Here is a 16,944-nt window from a genome sequence, read left to right on the forward strand (position 1 = left end):
AGCTGTAAATCAAGCTGGATACAAGTCTTCCTCTTCCAGGAACAATGCTAAAAAATTCTTCCAATGACAGCTATTTCCATGTTCTTATACCTGGTGCAAATGGGATTCAGACTCATCAGATACAGTTCCTGCAATAGAAAGAACCTCTGCAAGATCAGACCTGAAGGATTTACCAGTCCTGAACTGTGCTAAATAAAGAGACATTTAAGCTTAAAAGAACACGGAGGAAGCAGCAAGCTTCTAGGGAAATGTATTTGATATGTACTTATAAAATGAATAACCTCCTGAGATTGTTAGACATGATACCTGAACCAAAGAAAACAAGCTAAACAGTGATGCTAGTATAGAGTGTAACTTCTTTCAACCTTTTTCATTAAGAGGAAAATTGCTACAAAAATAAAGCTTTTTCCAGTGTATTTACCATTGTATCCTATGCTTATGATCAAAAACAACAGGTGGAAAAGAGCTGAGAGAGCAATGGCTACAGAGTTTGCTTAAAATGTATGAGGTTCTGTGTTCAATCCTTAGTTACACAAAAATTTATTAATTTATTAAAGAAAGCTGCTGAGTGTGCACTGCATGCCTCTAACCTCAACTGAGAAGTTAAGACAGCTTGGATCAGGAGTTCAAAGACAACTTCAACTACATGGTAAGATAGAGGCTACTACAGGATAACTAATATAATGTCTCAACATAGATGAAAAAATAAATGTATTCAGTGAGGTTACTATAACTACACATCAAAGAGACAACCTTTAATTGGAGATAAAATTGAAAATTAGGGCAACAGATTGTGAGTGCTGTTACCTAAATTAAAATATTGAAAATATGGGAACAAGTTTCAATTGCATATGCTTAGAAAACATGTAATAACAGTGTTGGTTTATATTGGTTGTGTGATAATCATGATTATAATATTCACTTCTCATTGGCATAAGACTTACCTGGACTGCCATCTTTATTTTTAATATGTAACTTTACTTCATGGTCCATAAGAATCTTTCGACTACTGCCGAGTGAAAAAAAAAACCATAAAATTCCCATTTTAGTATTGATATGAAAAACATCTTTATGCTATGTTGAATTTTCCAGAATGTTGCAGACAATATCAAAGGCATTACCATACTTGAATAAAACCCAATATATTATTTCTTTTCACAGCTTATATTCAGTTATTATAGCTATCAAGAAAACATGAAATCCTTTTCTAATTTCAGTTCTGGTGCTGTGATAAAATAGCCTGGCAAAAGAGAATTAGGGGAAGAAGGACTTACTTTGACTCACAATGGTATATCATTATTACAGCAAGGTTGAGACAGCAGGAACTTGAAGTAGGTAGTTGCATCATATCCACAATCAAGAGCATAAACAAGGGAATGCAATGCATGTTCCTCACATACACTATTCTTATACAATTCAGGAATATTATTGTTGGTGGTTTCCTTTACTCTTTTGCCCTTAGCTCTTTAGGGAGCTTGCCACCAAGCTCCCAAATAAATCACACACAGAAGCTTCTTCTTTCTTACAAATGCCTGGCCCTAGCTTTTCTTAAATTATCCCGTCTACCTTTTGCCTCTGGGCTTTTTCCTCTTCTAACTTCTGTTATTCTTACTTTCACTCTTATTCTGTGGCTGGCTATGTGGCTGGGCGGCTGGTTTCTAGCATCTTTCTCCTCTCTAATTCCTTTATCTTTCTTTCCCAGACTTCCCCTCCCATTTGTTCTCCCTGCCTGCCAGTCCCACCTATCCTTTCTCCTTCCTAATAATTGAACAACCAGCTTTTTATTAGACCATCAGGTGTTTTAGACAGGCAAAGTAACACAGCTTCACAGAGTTAAACAAATGCAACATAAAAGAATGCAACACAACTTTGCATCATTTAAACAAATGTTCCACAGCATAAACAAAGGTAACACACCTTAAATTAATATTCCACAACATACTCCTGAGTAGGAAATGATGCTACTCATAGGCTGGGTCTTCCCACATCTATCTACAATCAAGAAAGTTCCCCCAACTGACCATCTTACAGGTCAATCTGATCTAAAAGATCACTCACTGACACTGATTCTCCAGGAGACTTTAAGCTGCATGACTTGATAATTAGAATTTACCATCATAAGCCCTCTAAATTCCACTGATAGCTGCTCTAATTTTGTCTTACCTTTGGGGAAAAATGAGCTATTTAACATCTTGAAAATATAAGCTTTTTATCATGTGATTTCTTTCCACTAAATAAAATGATTGTTCGCTATTACCAAATGCTCAATGACCAAAAACTTCAAACTAACACTTTACAAAATGTCACTTAGTTACATGTGGTCTTCCTGTACCTAATCAAGCTCTGAACCTGCAGAGGTTAGAAAGATTGTTTGAAAGATTGATTGGTCTGTTTGTCTCCAAATTCCATTGAAGATTAAATCCTATCCTATCCATGGATTCCATTGGAACATAATGTGAATGAGGTCTCTTAATTACGGACTAAGGCTGACAACTACTCAGAGAAGGATGATATTGGCTCTCATAGCACCTAGGAAAGGATGCTGAACAGAATGCAAAGGGATCTGGTTCTAGCAGTACTGAATAAAGACTTGTGATATTCCCTGCAACATGATTTAAACATTCCTGACAGCTTACAATGATCCCAAGTCATATTTTCTACCAAAAGAGATGAACAAACTCTTCACAGTTAATAAACCATAAAGGTCTAGGGTTAAAATGACATGTGGCTCCATGGAAGGTTCTGAATAAATGAGAATGGTCAAATAGGTAGCAATGGGTGCAGCACAAGCTGAAAAGCCCAGCAGCCAAAGGAATGCACTGTCACTTTGGGACTAATAGCTCAATTAAAATTTGTAGTTTTCAATGTAAATGTCAACTGCCATAAATCATTAGAGAGCTGATTCAACGAAGGCAGCCTTGTCATGGAGGTCAGTCTCTATTGATCTCCAGAATAAGTGTGACTAGCAACACTGCAGCAACAGAATCATAAAAACAAAAGCAGGACTAGATGCCCTCTTCTTGCTCCATCTGTCTTGTGAAAGAGAGCATTCCTCCTGGGACTTAGGGAACCCAGAAACCTGTATCTATTTCAAGATTCAAAAAGTAATATATAGAAGAAAGCCCCCCAGAGGAAGAAACACTATTTTCTGCAACACTGTAATTGAAGACTAAAAGAGCTAATTAAAATATCAAACATCTGAATATATATATATGAAGTATAGGGTTTATAATTGGATGAAATGGAAACTGTTATGGTCCATAATTTCTAAGCTCCAGAAAGTTCTACACAGAGATGTAGCTCATTTACAGAATTGCACAGTACAAACGAGGCACTTCGTTCAGTCTTCAGCAATACAAAACCAAATCATGAGATAAAGAAACGCTTCTTCATTTCTACTTCTAATGGTATGCATTTTGCATACTGGATATTCACTGCTATTCCAAAACAACCTAGAGTCAACAATAATACATTATGAGGGGAAGATGAAGACTTTGGGATTAATTTGAAGTGCAAGTTAGTGTTTGCTAGCATTACAATGCAAACACCTACCCTTTTCTTGTGCCTTCAATAGCATAACGTAATGCAGTCCATCCAAATACATCTTTAAAGAAAAAGTCAATGCCTTCATCCAGAAGTAGACTGACCATATCTGTTGAATCCCATCTTATGGCATATAAGAGTGTGTTTCTGAAATAACACAGAATAGCTTCATTATTAGATAACTTAATTAAAACTGTTAATACTTGGGTATATTTTGCAAATTTAATATCTTGCTTGTCTGTTTGGAATTGTCCTTTTTATACATATAAATATCATTGGTTACAAAGATTCATCTTTATATATGGTGGGCAAAGATAAAATAAGAAAGTGGATGGGAAGCCTCTGGCAGTGTTTTGCATGTTCTTAGTAGAATTCTTAGATTCTTCAACTTTGATAGAATATGTGTATAAAAGTTATTCTTCTTAAGTAGATAAGGACTTAAACGAAGATGTTTCCATTTTCTTTAGTTTACTGTAACATATAATTACTAATCAGATAACCATCAGATAATTGAAAGCTATTTTCATTATTTAAACTACAACAACATTATAAAATACTCTGTTAATAATAAAATTCATTATAGTTACAGTTAGTAATGATGATAACATGTGTTATGCACTGCCCTAAATGTTACATAAATGATCTCATGAAAACCTTTACAAGGTATTATCCTCCTTTTCATATTTGGTGATATATAACACCAGCAGTTCAGACACCTAGCACCTAGGTAGCTGATATTTTAACCAAGTCTTCTATGAATCTGCATCTACCCACCTACTACTTAGCTTCACTAATCTTTCTCCTAATAAAATGAATTTACTTTGCTTTCCCAACTCTATGTAAATATAAACACATCAATACCAGGTGTATAGGACAAAAGGGGGTAGGGTTGAGCAGCATCCTGAAATAACAACTCTTAGTCATCATAGGATATTCTAACCTCATTATTCCTCAAACAAAGGGAATTGAAAGGTAAGAGTCATCTAATAGACTGTGATTGTCAACTCTTTTTATGAATAATATGGCATTTTATAGGACAATCATATAAGAGCAAGGGAAAACAGTACAAAATGATTGAGTTTTGTTGTGAATCAAAGTTAATCAAAAAGTTTAAACTTCTTAAAAAATTAGTAAAACCAAACTGAAAACCCATTAATCTATGGTAAGATCAGTTGTCCAATCAAACAAAATATCAAATAATAAGCAGCAATCAATATAATAAGGGGATATGAAACTTATAAATAATTTGTGTTGCTCACCTCAACTTAATTGCTTTGCTTACCCAACTAATTAGACTGATGACTAGTTGATACCTGATCACTGAATCCCTGTAAGTTAGTCTTCTTCCCTTCAAGTTAATATTTCTTGGTTGTAAGATTATTTCAGTATGTCACACATTTTTTTTGAAAAAATTCAAACAGTACCTTTTCATCTTATCAAATACATGTATATTTGCCCCCTTCTTTACTAAAAATTTTGCCATCTCTATTTTGTTTTCCTTGAGAGCCAGTAAAAGTGGTGTAAAGCCATCCTGCAAAACAAAACAAAAGAATCTGTAATCCAAAATCATTGTAATCTTCAACTTAATGGAGCCTTAAACAATTCTATGAATACAAAGCCTTGCTAGAGTGAATAAGCAGCTTCTTCCCTTGCAGGCCCCTGTACCTTCCTTCTCCTTGAAACACCCTACAACTTCTACATGCGACACATGAAATCTGCTCACTCCCTTCCATAGATGACTTTAAAACTGTGTTTGTTCTACAAACATTTCCTTCTACCTTAGCATTTAATATATGGAGTCATGTAATTGCTCTCTTCACCTCTTTAAGAGCAATTTGATAAGCAGGTTTCTGCATGAATATCTTGAGGCTTAGCAGTCTTAGAGGAAATTACTGTTATCTGTGGACCATACTGAGTCCATAGCTTCTGAGTTTTTAACTTTCCAGTGAGTGTTTCCTCCAATGAGTTTGTATAAACCATTTTTTACTTGTGAAATCATCTAACACATTTTATAAAAATGATATTTACCCCAAAGGAAATATAACTCAACATCAACCCAGAAATTTTCAAACTTTTGTTAATTTACACTTCACTTGCATTCTGTTTTCCCCTAATGTTGATGAAATGAAACATTAGTGTTAAAGCAAAATTGTTCAGTTGATTTTCAACACTCTCCTTAACTCACTGTTTTTGCAGTGTTTACAACTGCTAGGATATGACACCCAGGCTTTATAAGCTTATCAAGCCACACGGTAATGGCTCAACTGTCAAGGTTGGGATTTGTTACTCTTTCAATATAGAAAAAAAACCTTGCAATTACTAGTCTGGGATCTGTTTACCTGAATACTAATAATACATAGAATTCTTAAAAGTCTAGCTTCTCATAATTTTCAAGATCTTTTAAAAGTAATGAATTATTGTTGTCTTATAGCAAGGAGGGTTATAAGCTAATCTTCACCATTCTTACTGGTTTTTTTTCCCAAACATAAAAATAGTAAAAGAAGAGGTAGGACTAAAATTATTGGAGTCAAACCATGGCTCTTCCAGAGTTCCTTAGGATTTTGAGATCTATCATCTACACATTCAATGTTTATCCAGGAACTCTTTCAGAATTTCAAGGAAATAATTTTTGTAAATGCCTTTGTCCATGACTAATTAGATTTAAAGATTCAAACTCTGCATAGAAAACTCTACTAGTTATATATATATATATATATATATATATATATATATATATATATATATATATATATATATATTCAAACTTCTCCTGAGGTCATCAGGACACAATCCAGAACTAGGAAGCTGCCTGTAATTTCAGTCTCATTTGTAACCCACATGTCTAATTCCCTTCACCATTTGTTCTTATCACAGAAAAGAGAAAGGTCACTGAAAACTTCATAGTTTCCCTTGATGGGAACAGACTGGGAACAAGCTACTAGGGTTATATTTTATTTCAATATGGAAAAATGTCGGTTCCATCTTCTCCTTCTCCCAATCCAGGCATCCTAGATTGGAAAACAGGGGTTAGGTTTTGACCTAAATGGTGGTCATATCTTCAAAAAAAGGGAAATTCGCCAGTGCATCCTGTGATCTTTCCTCTTTTTTTTCACATATCCACCACCTACTCACTACCTACTCCTCAGATTGAACTACAGGCATGTTTGTAGCTCAGTAACTTCAGCATATGAAGAATGAATACTCCTAAAACAGAAAACACAGATGCAATACAGGTAAACTCATTGCAAAATAATTCTGTTAGTTTTGATTTTTGTTTTTTGGTTGGGGGTGGTGGCTTTGCTTTTTTGTTAAAGGGGTCATGAAGTTGAACAGTTAAGAAGGGGCCATCCCATCACCAGAGTAGGTTAGTTCGGGCTGTCTCTCGACCATTGCCAGCAATCTGTTGTGGGGGTATCTTTGTGGATTTCTGTGGGCCTCTCTAGCACTTTGCTTCTTCCTATTCTCATATGGTCTTCATTTACCAGGGTCTCCTATTCCTTGTTCTCCCTCTCTGTTGTTGATCCAGCTGGGATCTCCCGCTCCCCCAAGCTCTCTTTTCCTTGACCCTTGCCCTTCACTACCCCCACTCATGTCCAGGCTGTTCATGTAGATCTCATTCCATTTCTCTGTCATTGGGCGATCCCCGTGTCTTTCTTGGGGTCCTGTTTTCCAGGTAGCCTCCCTGGTGATGTGAGTAGCAGTCCAGTCATCCTTGTTCCACATCTAATATCCTCCTATGAGTGAGTACATACCATGTTTGTCTTTCTGAGTCTGGGTTACCTCACTCAGGATGATTTTTTCTAGATCCATCCATTTGTCTGCAAACCTCATGATGTCATTGTTTTTCTCTGCTGAGTAGTATTCCACATTTTGTTTATCCATTCTTCAGTTGAAGGGCATCATCCAACTACTGAGGGATCTGGATGCAGAGATCCATGACTAGGCCCCTGGTGGATCTCTGGGAGTCCAATTAGCGAGAATGAGGAGGGTTTATATGAGCAAGAATTGTTGAGACCAAGGTTGGATAAAGCACAGGGACAAATAGCCAAACGAACGGAAACACATGAACTATGAACCAATGGCTGAGGGGCCCCCTACTGGATCAGGCCCTCTGAGTGGGTGAGACAGTTGATTGGCCTGATCTGTTTGGGAGGCATCCAAGCAGTGGGACCAGGTCCTGTGCTCATTGCATGAGTTGGCTGTTTGAAACCTGGGGCCTATGCAGGATTGCTTGGCTCGGCCTGGGAGGAGGGGACTGGACCTACCTGGACTGAGTCTACCAGGTTGATCTCAGTCTGCAGGGAAGGCTTTGCCCTGGAGGAGATGGGAATGGGGGGCGGGCTGGGGGGAAGGTGAGGGGGGCGGGAGTGGGGAGAACAAGGGAATCCGTGGCTGATATGTAGAACTGAATTGTATTGCAAAACAAAAATAAAAAAAAAAAAAGAAGGGGGATTGATGAGGATATGGCCGGAGTTGGGTGATGGTAAATAATGTGATCAAAATAAATGAAAATGTTCATGAAAATAGTAATAATTCTTCCTATATTCCTCCAATTGCCTACGTTCCAAGTGGGTCTTCATATTTCTGTTCAGGTTCTGGTTCCGTATTCTTCATTTAGTCTTCACACAGAGAAATATATCATTTGATATTATTTGTCAACGGCAATAAGATTTAAAATTTGCCACAAATTCTTTTGTTTCACTTGAGATTTAAAATAGTTTATTTAGCAAGGGAATTTTTGCTCTCCAGTTCTGTTACTTCACATAGGTTAGAAACAAATTTTAGTGGAAAAAATCATAAAAAGAGAAGCTTTACCTTGAATAAATATAGCAAACATAGTTTCTGCCTCTGCCACAAAAGGAGCTACGTCATCACCTGTCTCCAGGTGCCTTTCCCCCATTAGCTAAGTGACGTGTGCACCCCTAAAAGTGCCCGCCAGGCACAGCTCGCTCTCTTTGCCTCTTCCCTTCTCTTGTCTCTCATCTCTCTCGGTTCTTGCTCCTCTTTGTTTCTTCTTTCCTCTCTTGCCTTTTCTTTCTCCCTTGCTTTTCTTCTTCCTCTTGTCTGTCTGCCCTTTTCAAGTCCCCACGCTGACATAGACTTTCACTCTTCCACTCTCTTTTTTCACCAGTAAACCTTGCACTAAGTCTGTTGGGCATGGCATGTTTGCTTAGTGGCACACCTTGGCAGGGTCCCCCGAAATGTACCCACTATTGACTTCCTTTTTATTTACCCCTTCACACGGTATTTCACAAATACTATTTCTCTATGCAGGAAAGTTCTAGACTCTAACACTTCATTCAAAGCAAGTCACATTCCCTATTAGAAGTCATATGCTTAAACAAATAAGCTATTTCAAAGTATTTTCATTCAAGGAAGTTAATCCTATGTGTATTGCTATTAACACACACACACACACACACACACACACACACACACACACACACACACGTATTTCAGATTATTTGGGGACTACAGAGCCGTGAACTATACCTTGTTCTTTTGTTCCATGTCTGCACTGTATTTAAGCAAATATTCAGCCATCTTCTGATTATTTTCAGACACAGCATAGTGAAGAGAAGTATTGCCATTTTTGTCCATACAATTTGGATTAGCACCGTGCTTCAACAATGTACACATGCATCCATATGACCAGTTTTGTACAGCCTAGGGATTATACCAAGAAACAGATTGCTTGTTCAATGAATTCAATATAAACATCACATAGAGTTCACCAAATAGTAACATGTTCATGGGTAAGTTTGTTTTATAATCATTTAAATTAAGTCTATGTTATGCTAGATTTGGACAGCTATACATACCTTCATCAGAGGTGTGATGGAATTCCTGTCAACAGCATCAATATCACAATTATTTCTCAGTAGAACTCTTACTACTTCTTCCCAGCCATAGACACAAGCGAAATGCAGAGCAGTCCTATGGAAATGAGAAAGTTTTAATGAAATTCTAGAACACTATCCTAAAATTTACAATTACTCATGTAATTATAAAATATTAAATGGCACATAATTCTTAAAACTTGAATGATATGTGTTTCTTCCACCTTCTGAACAAATACTTAATTCCTTGTGAAAAATGGAAATATTTATTAGCTTGTATTACTCACTATACTGGTAAAAAGACCTTTTCGATGGTGTCTTTTGTGTGGTGCTGTGAACTGAGCACATGGCCTCTTTCATGCTTAGAAATTAATCTGCCAGTGATTAATACCCCCCAACCAGGAGCATGTTTGGAAAAAAAACCATGACATTGAGGTTAAATCACCATAGGTTTAATTATAACTTAAACTTTGCTACAAACTTAGACTTCCTATGAATCAATTCTCTCATCAGTAAAGCAAGTATCAAAAACAGTAGTTATCTCACAGAATACCACTGTGACGCAACAATGGAAATTTTGCAAAATGTCTAGAATAGCTCCCTGCACTTGACAACTCAATTTAATATTATCACTGTCCCTTCTGCTCAACAAACAAGATTTCAAGTACATAAAATTATATGATAATAATTCTTCTGATATGTTTAAGTATTAATAATTTCAAGGACTCTAAATTGTATTTACATTCTCTAAATTTGCTTAGAGGAGCAAAGCAGCAATGTTTTAAGAATAGTACAATAGGAATGCTCCAAAATAGATGTTCATGTTATCAATGGTGAATAAATTACTTGGTAAATTTGTGATTTATCAGGATAAATTTGTAGTCTGTATTGGACAATCTGGACTAGAGACCTCTAGCTCAGGTGTAAGTCTGGAGACAGTACTGAGGATCCAGAGAAGACAGAACACAGAGAGGCCCTCCCGTCTTTCTGGCTCCCCTATGCTGGGCTTTGAAAATAACAGAGGCCGTATCACATCCTCCACGCAGGCCGCTCCCTCCAGCTCATAAGCTCTGTTACCTTTCCTTAAAGTCTCTGTCATGTACGCTGTGTTTCCCAAGGTTTATCATTCTCTGCAGTCTCTTTATATCACCCTCACTCGCAGCCTGGTGGATCGTTTTACGAGGTTTGTATCCGGCTTCGTTTGCAAAAATGCTTTTCATATCATGTAAAAAGTCCAACAAATTTTTTCTTGGGACATCGCAGAAACCCATAGGTGTCTTTTCCTTAATTCCATGAACCAAGTTCTTCATGACTGAAGTCACTGGTCTCACCGCCTGGCCCTGACCTTCGGATTTTCCCTAGTATTTGTCCTTTGACCCACTAATTCCCCAATTCAGGATTAGTTTATGGAAAATCAAGATATGCCCACAAGGTACCCCGCTAAAACTATATGGTGGGGGAAATAGCTTATGACACCCCTAGATACAGTTGCTGGACTCCAGGTTGCCAAGCAACACAGGTAAACATTGGTGTGCTCAGCACATGCACATGAGTGGGCCTCCTACACTGCTAGAGTTTAAGGGTGTTCATTGTGAATGTGCAGGCCACTTCTGGCCATCTCTCTACAAGAAAACAAGTCTGTGTTCCATTAAATATCCACATCACCCTCACTGTAAACAATGCCCCTCTTCAACTTCCATCTCTCAATCCCAGCTCTAGCTCCTTACTCCCCTTCTACACTTTTCTCTCTTCTTTCCTCTTCCCTTCTTCCCCCTCCCTCTTCTATCCCTCCTTTATTCATACAACCTTAGGATCTTTTTCTTCCTCTTCCATTTTTCACTACCCCCTTCTCAACCCCATTCTTCTCCCCCAGGAGCAGCCCCTCCCCCACCGCCTCTTACATAAGCTCATCTCTTCAAGTGTACCCCTGGAAAGTCCATCCTAGTGCCAGTCTTTCTTTCTACCTCACTTCCTTCTCTCTGCACCCCTTTCACTCCATGTTTCCCACAAAATTCCAGAATACACCTATCTCCTCTTCCTGCTGACCTTCACCCACACCATATAATCTCACCATTCACTCATTCACCACACACACAAAGTGAAAAGCAAGCAATCAAGACGTGATGGTGCACATTTTAATCCTAGTGCTCAGAAGGCGAATGCAGGAGAATATTCAGTTTGCTGCCAGCTTTGATTAAACTTAGCCCCAAATAAGAAAAAGTGCCAGAAACATCTGGAAGGCAGTGATGAATTGTTCAGATGCGAAAACAATGGATAATTTGTTACTTTCATTTCCATTAGTGCTTTTTATATAGTCTAAAATATGTATTTCATAATAGCCAGTAAATATGTAACCACTGAAAAACAAAAAAGTGATATATAAATAATAACCAACAAATAAATATGTAATAATATATGGCTAATAACCAATATATATGATCATTTCATTTTGAATTTGGAATAAATTATTCAAGTTTATCAAGCTGTTAGAGTAGGAATAATAAATCATGTCAAAGTGGAGGACATCATTTAACATTTGTGTTTATAATGCAGTATTCAGGTTGTATATTCTTGTGAGGAGCTTAGGAGACACTTTTCCTACTCAGGAGTTGTTTACTCAGTCTCTTCATTGCCACCTTCATGTCTTTGTTCCTCAGTGTGTAAATGGCAGGGTTCAGGATGGGTGTAATCATGAAGTCCAGAATGGCAAGAAACTTATCCACTGGGACATTAGGAAATGGCCATATGTACACAAAGATGCATGGTCCAAAGAACAAAACCACCACAGAGATGTGAGCAGAAAGTGTAGAGAGGGCCTTGGACAAACTGCCCAAGGACTGTTTCCATACAGTGAACAGTATGAAGATGTAGGACACAATCAATAAGAAAAAGGTAGTGACAGAAATTAATCCACTGTCAGCAGTAACCAAGAACTCCATTCTGTAGGTGTCTATGCAGGCAAGTTGGATGAACCTAGGAAGGTCACAGTAAAAACTATCTATCTCATGAGAACCACAAAAAGGCAAATGGACAACAAAAGCTAACTGAGCCACTGAGTGAATAAGACCAATAATCCATGCACCAATTAGAAGCAAAAGGCACATCCGTGGGCTCATGATGGTCAGGTAGTGGAGGGGCTTGCATATGGCCACATATCTGTCCCAAGCCATGGCTACCAGCAACACCATCTCACATCCCCCCAGGACATGAAGGACAAACATCTGGAACATACAGCCCTGGAATGAAATGGTATTATGACTGGAGTACAGATCATAAATCAACTTAGGAATAGTTGATGTAGAAAAACATAAGTCAACAAATGAAAGATTAGCTAAAAGGAAGTACATGGGTGAATGTAAATGAGGGTCAAGGACAACTGTAAGCACAACTGAGAAATTTCCTAGAAAAATTGTTGCATATGATATTGTAGAAAACACAAAGAGGAAACATTGTGTTGGTCTGTAGACTGATAATCCCAGGAATACAAACTCAGATACTTCAGAGTAATTTGCTTCATTCATTGGATCTTTCTTGAGTTATCTACAATACTCAAAACAAAACAAGCAAAGCAGTTACCAGAAATAATAAAATAATAACCTAGCAGTGGAATACTTTATTTGTGAATTCATTACAATAAAATGATTTTATATTAAAAAGTATAATTTAAAATAAATAACTATTGAAAGATGCACATAAATTATTTCAAAATATATATTAATAAAAATAATTCTTCATGACCTTTCATATTTTGAATAATTAATGTCTCTATTCTTCTAATATCCATTATGAGTATATACTATATCCCAAATACTATGTTATGTCCTTTGGTAAGACAGTGGTCCTGTTTCTGGCAGAATTGCAGGCACATTGAATACTTTAAACATGAACAACTTTAAGCACAAACAAAACCTTGATGACTAAGATGAAGAAAAGCATAGGAGAGTAGTTGTTTATATCAGTGGCCTCTGCCTGAAGAGGAATTAGAGTGTAAAGGGATTGAAATGTCCTCTGCAATGACCTTGAGACAAGGGAAGTACATCAGAGTAAAGCAAGCACTTGTGTTAAAGAACTTTGCTGTTTTATCCTAAGAAGAGTCTCTTAGTCACCATACAAATGGTAAATCGACTTTTGTACTGTCTGAGGAAACATAAACAACAGAGTAAATGTTATTAATTTTCACTTGTTATCAAATTCTTCATAATCTGATGAAGTTCTATAAATGAGGCAGTGAGGGGGAAAAGACAGTTTCATACACTGACAATTGGAATGTAACTTGATATAATTTCTTTAACAGACACCTTCAAAAGAATATTAAAGCAACTACAAGAAACGAAAACCAATATTATATAATGGGGTGAATAATGTATTTTTAATAAAAATTCTCACTAGACAAAATACCTAAGAAGCTTGTATTTAAGAGCTGCATATCTAAGAAAAACAGAGGATGATTCTCTCATGCTTACCTGTTAGTTGCTTATTCCTATGCTACCCTAGATGTGTTTAATAGTTTAAACCATACAAAATTGACATATCTGCATCTTCCAAAATATATATTACATAATGTATTACTTTACTTTTTCTGTCTTATTAACTACTTAATTTTTAGGCAACCTAATCAAATAATTTATGTTTAACTCACACATAACTGACTGCCATTGTTTCCCCCTTGTAATTCAACTACCAAGCTCCCTCTAGACTCGGCACTGACAATGACTCATTTTCAATTTTCATGCCACTTCCTCTCCTATGTGTCATTTTTTAATAAGCTGGTATTCACATGAATACATCCTTATATTGCATACTCACAAAATAGAATATATTGATGCAAACACCAGGAACTCACTGGAGTCAGAAATAGAGTTCCGTGCAGCAAAACCATATAGGAAGAGGCATCATGATGGTCAGAATGTAGGAGTAGATATCAAAGCAAAACAAAACACTGCAGAGGTTAAAAAAAAGACTACTTAGTGATGATTAAACAGATAGTCACTGGGGAACATTAGAGATGAATTCAGTGATCAGTTTGATACTGACCCAGAAGAGAAAAATAGTATTTTTCCAAGAAATTTATGACAAATATGTGAGCATATATATATATATATATATATATATATATATATATATATATATGTTAACCCTGATTTGAATAATACACAATATAAAATTATATATACTTTTTGTCAAAACATTCATGGAATATGCATTTTTGTGTAAGAGTTAAATCTTTATAATTCAAATTCACAGAATCTAAGCAAGGGGTAAAGGCACAATCACAGAGCTGAATGACAATATATTTTCCCATCAAAGGAGCTTTAATTAGGCCTACAACTTGTAGTCATTTATTGTGAGGAACTCAAGGCATGCACATTTAGAAGTGCAAAGTTATACATCCTGCATTTCCAAAGAAAAGGCATAGAAAAGCACCAAGACCAAAAGTCAGGACTGCGGAGATGGTTCAGCTGGTAAAGTGCTTGTGCAATCATGAGGTTCTGAATTTCACCCAGGAACCAAGGTTAAAAATTCAAACATAGTGATATGAGTTTGTAATTCCTGTATACACACAAGCATATCCCTAAACTTCACTGGCTAAGCCAGTCTAACAAAATTTGTGAGCCTCAGGCTAGTGAGAAACCCTGTCTCTCTCATACATACTCAAACAAAACCAAGGTAGGTGTCATTTGAGGAACAGCAACCCTCATCGTTCTCTTGCATGCACACAAACGTGGACTCACACATGAACAAACATACCCACTATATGCACAAACACTAACAGAATGCTTTACTGCTAGGTTTATTGTTTGTTTCTAAATGATTGGGCAACTGACCAGTTTACTTTGACTTTCTTTTTATGTCAAACTGTTCTTTGCTACTTTTTGATTATGGCTTGGAAAACTATCACCATTTTATTACTATTGTTAGTGAAGAATCAAAGTAATCACTCTGGAAGGAGTAGATCTAATTTTAAGGAGAAGGAAAGTATGTGCAGAGAACTCACAAAACAGGCATGCAATGGCCAGTTTTTATTAGGCTTATTAACAATCAACTTTATCAGTCATGAGTAGTTTGGTAGCTATTAGTTTAACAATCAAAATAGTCAAGAAAGAGATCAACAAAGAGTGATAAAACATACATGAGAGAAATAATTCTCAGTATTATCAATGTTTCAGAACAAAAATTTTTCTTTTAAAAATTGATTTATAAGTTGAAAACATTAATTAAGATGAGACACCAAGTTGATTTCTAGAAAACTAATGCCAACTCAAGTTTTGTGCATAAGTAAGTAACGTTTATTATACATCCTATATCATGAATATTATTAATGTTGAATAGTACAAACCTATTAGCTACATAATTGTGCATATATGCAATGGAATAGATTGAAGTTATTAGATTAAGTCATTTTACATATGTAAATCTGGAAATATTTCCAATTTGAAGATTGGAGGGTATTAAGTTAAATTAGTAATAGGAAAATTTTTATTTGAAAGAGAAATAATATTCAAGAATGCGCATTAAGTACCATCACTCAAGAATCTGGAAATGTAAGCTCCCATGTTGCTTTTACCTCCCAAATTTATACTTATGTGTTAATCAGATTGCTAAAACAAAGTTATATGCTGTCAAGTTAAAAGTGGATTATTTTACAACAGAAGAGAATCAAGATAAACAGCTCTACGAATTCAATATAGTAATGTCAGAGTCATTCAAACAAACTATAAATTATGACAAAGAATACCAATATGAAAACAATGGTTTTCTCATAAAATATCACAATTCCATTAATAAAGAGAATTCTCAGCAAGAGTTTTATCACTAATATTAAATTCAAGTTTGTGAGCAATCCCTAAAATATACCTATCCTTAGCTAGCTGATACTAATAAGGAAGTAGATGAAAGCAAATGGACAGAGAGGAGATGGGACATGAACAGCAAGCAGAAAGAAACAGGAGAAAGTAGAAACAAGCAAGAAGAAATACCATAAACACTAAAGGAGAAGCAGTTGACAAGCACACCAGTGGAATCTTTCTTGATGCTTCTCTGCTCCACTCACTGCTCTCATTTTTTATGTGCCAGAAAAAGTTCTTGTAATCCTTCTTCTATCTCCCCAGCCTCTGCCTCATCTGTCTCAAACACCCTTTGCTCCTTTATGACTGTACACATTTCCTTGTTTTATTTAAAAGATCACTTAGTGTTTTTATTTAGCTGGTTACTTCTTATTGCAAAAACTCTCTCCTATGTCAATTCATCAAGAATGCCTTTTTACTTAATTGTGGACTAGATAGCCTTCCTCTATGCCCTAACATCATGCTTGTAAATATGTTATATTTCATATTCCATAGCATAATTTACAATGAATATTCTCTTGGAGCTATACTAAGTCCATGAGCATCTGAAAAACAGGTAGTGTATCTTATTAATAAATCCTGGTCCATGGTAAATTAAGTGAGTTTGAGATAGACAATTATATAAATATAAGGATAATTGATGATACTATTTTATTGATAATGAAGATTTGCCTTCCATCTTAAAGCTACTGAAAACTGATTCCAGAAGAATTATC

At 36.2% G+C, this 16,944-nt stretch overlaps 2 protein-coding genes across 2 annotated transcripts in view; both read right to left on the reverse strand.

Annotated features, from left to right (window-relative positions):
• The window catches only part of LOC128100953 (ankyrin repeat domain-containing protein 7-like), a 32,526-nt gene extending 21,833 nt beyond the window's left edge, over positions 1–10,693 (reverse strand). Inside the window, exons 1-6 of the mRNA XM_052723684.1 lie at positions 10,461–10,693; positions 9,366–9,480; positions 9,037–9,210; positions 4,968–5,074; positions 3,553–3,690; positions 945–1,009 (exon numbers count right to left, since the gene is read on the reverse strand). Coding sequence (XP_052579644.1) covers positions 945–1,009; positions 3,553–3,690; positions 4,968–5,074; positions 9,037–9,210; positions 9,366–9,480; positions 10,461–10,693 — 832 coding nt within the window. The remainder of the gene's footprint in view (positions 1–944; positions 1,010–3,552; positions 3,691–4,967; positions 5,075–9,036; positions 9,211–9,365; positions 9,481–10,460) is intronic.
• Positions 10,694–11,919: 1,226 nt separating this feature from the next.
• On the reverse strand, positions 11,920–12,904 carry LOC128101853 (olfactory receptor 4F6-like). Its single transcript, XM_052725275.1, has one exon. It carries the CDS (start codon positions 12,902–12,904, stop codon positions 11,966–11,968), a length of 939 nt encoding a protein of 312 aa, XP_052581235.1. The 3' UTR covers positions 11,920–11,965.
• Positions 12,905–16,944: the final 4,040 nt, after the last annotated feature.

This window comes from Peromyscus californicus, unplaced genomic scaffold (genome assembly GCF_007827085.1).
Source record: "Peromyscus californicus insignis strain IS unplaced genomic scaffold, ASM782708v3 Scaffold_7__1_contigs__length_154581171, whole genome shotgun sequence".
Lineage (NCBI taxonomy): Eukaryota > Metazoa > Chordata > Mammalia > Rodentia > Cricetidae > Peromyscus > Peromyscus californicus.

Bases quoted from the DNA above. Each gene is read 5' to 3' on its own strand.
- LOC128101853 (XM_052725275.1), bottom strand. From the start codon at position 12,904: ATGAATGAAGCAAATTACTCTGAAGTATCTGAGTTTGTATTCCTGGGA.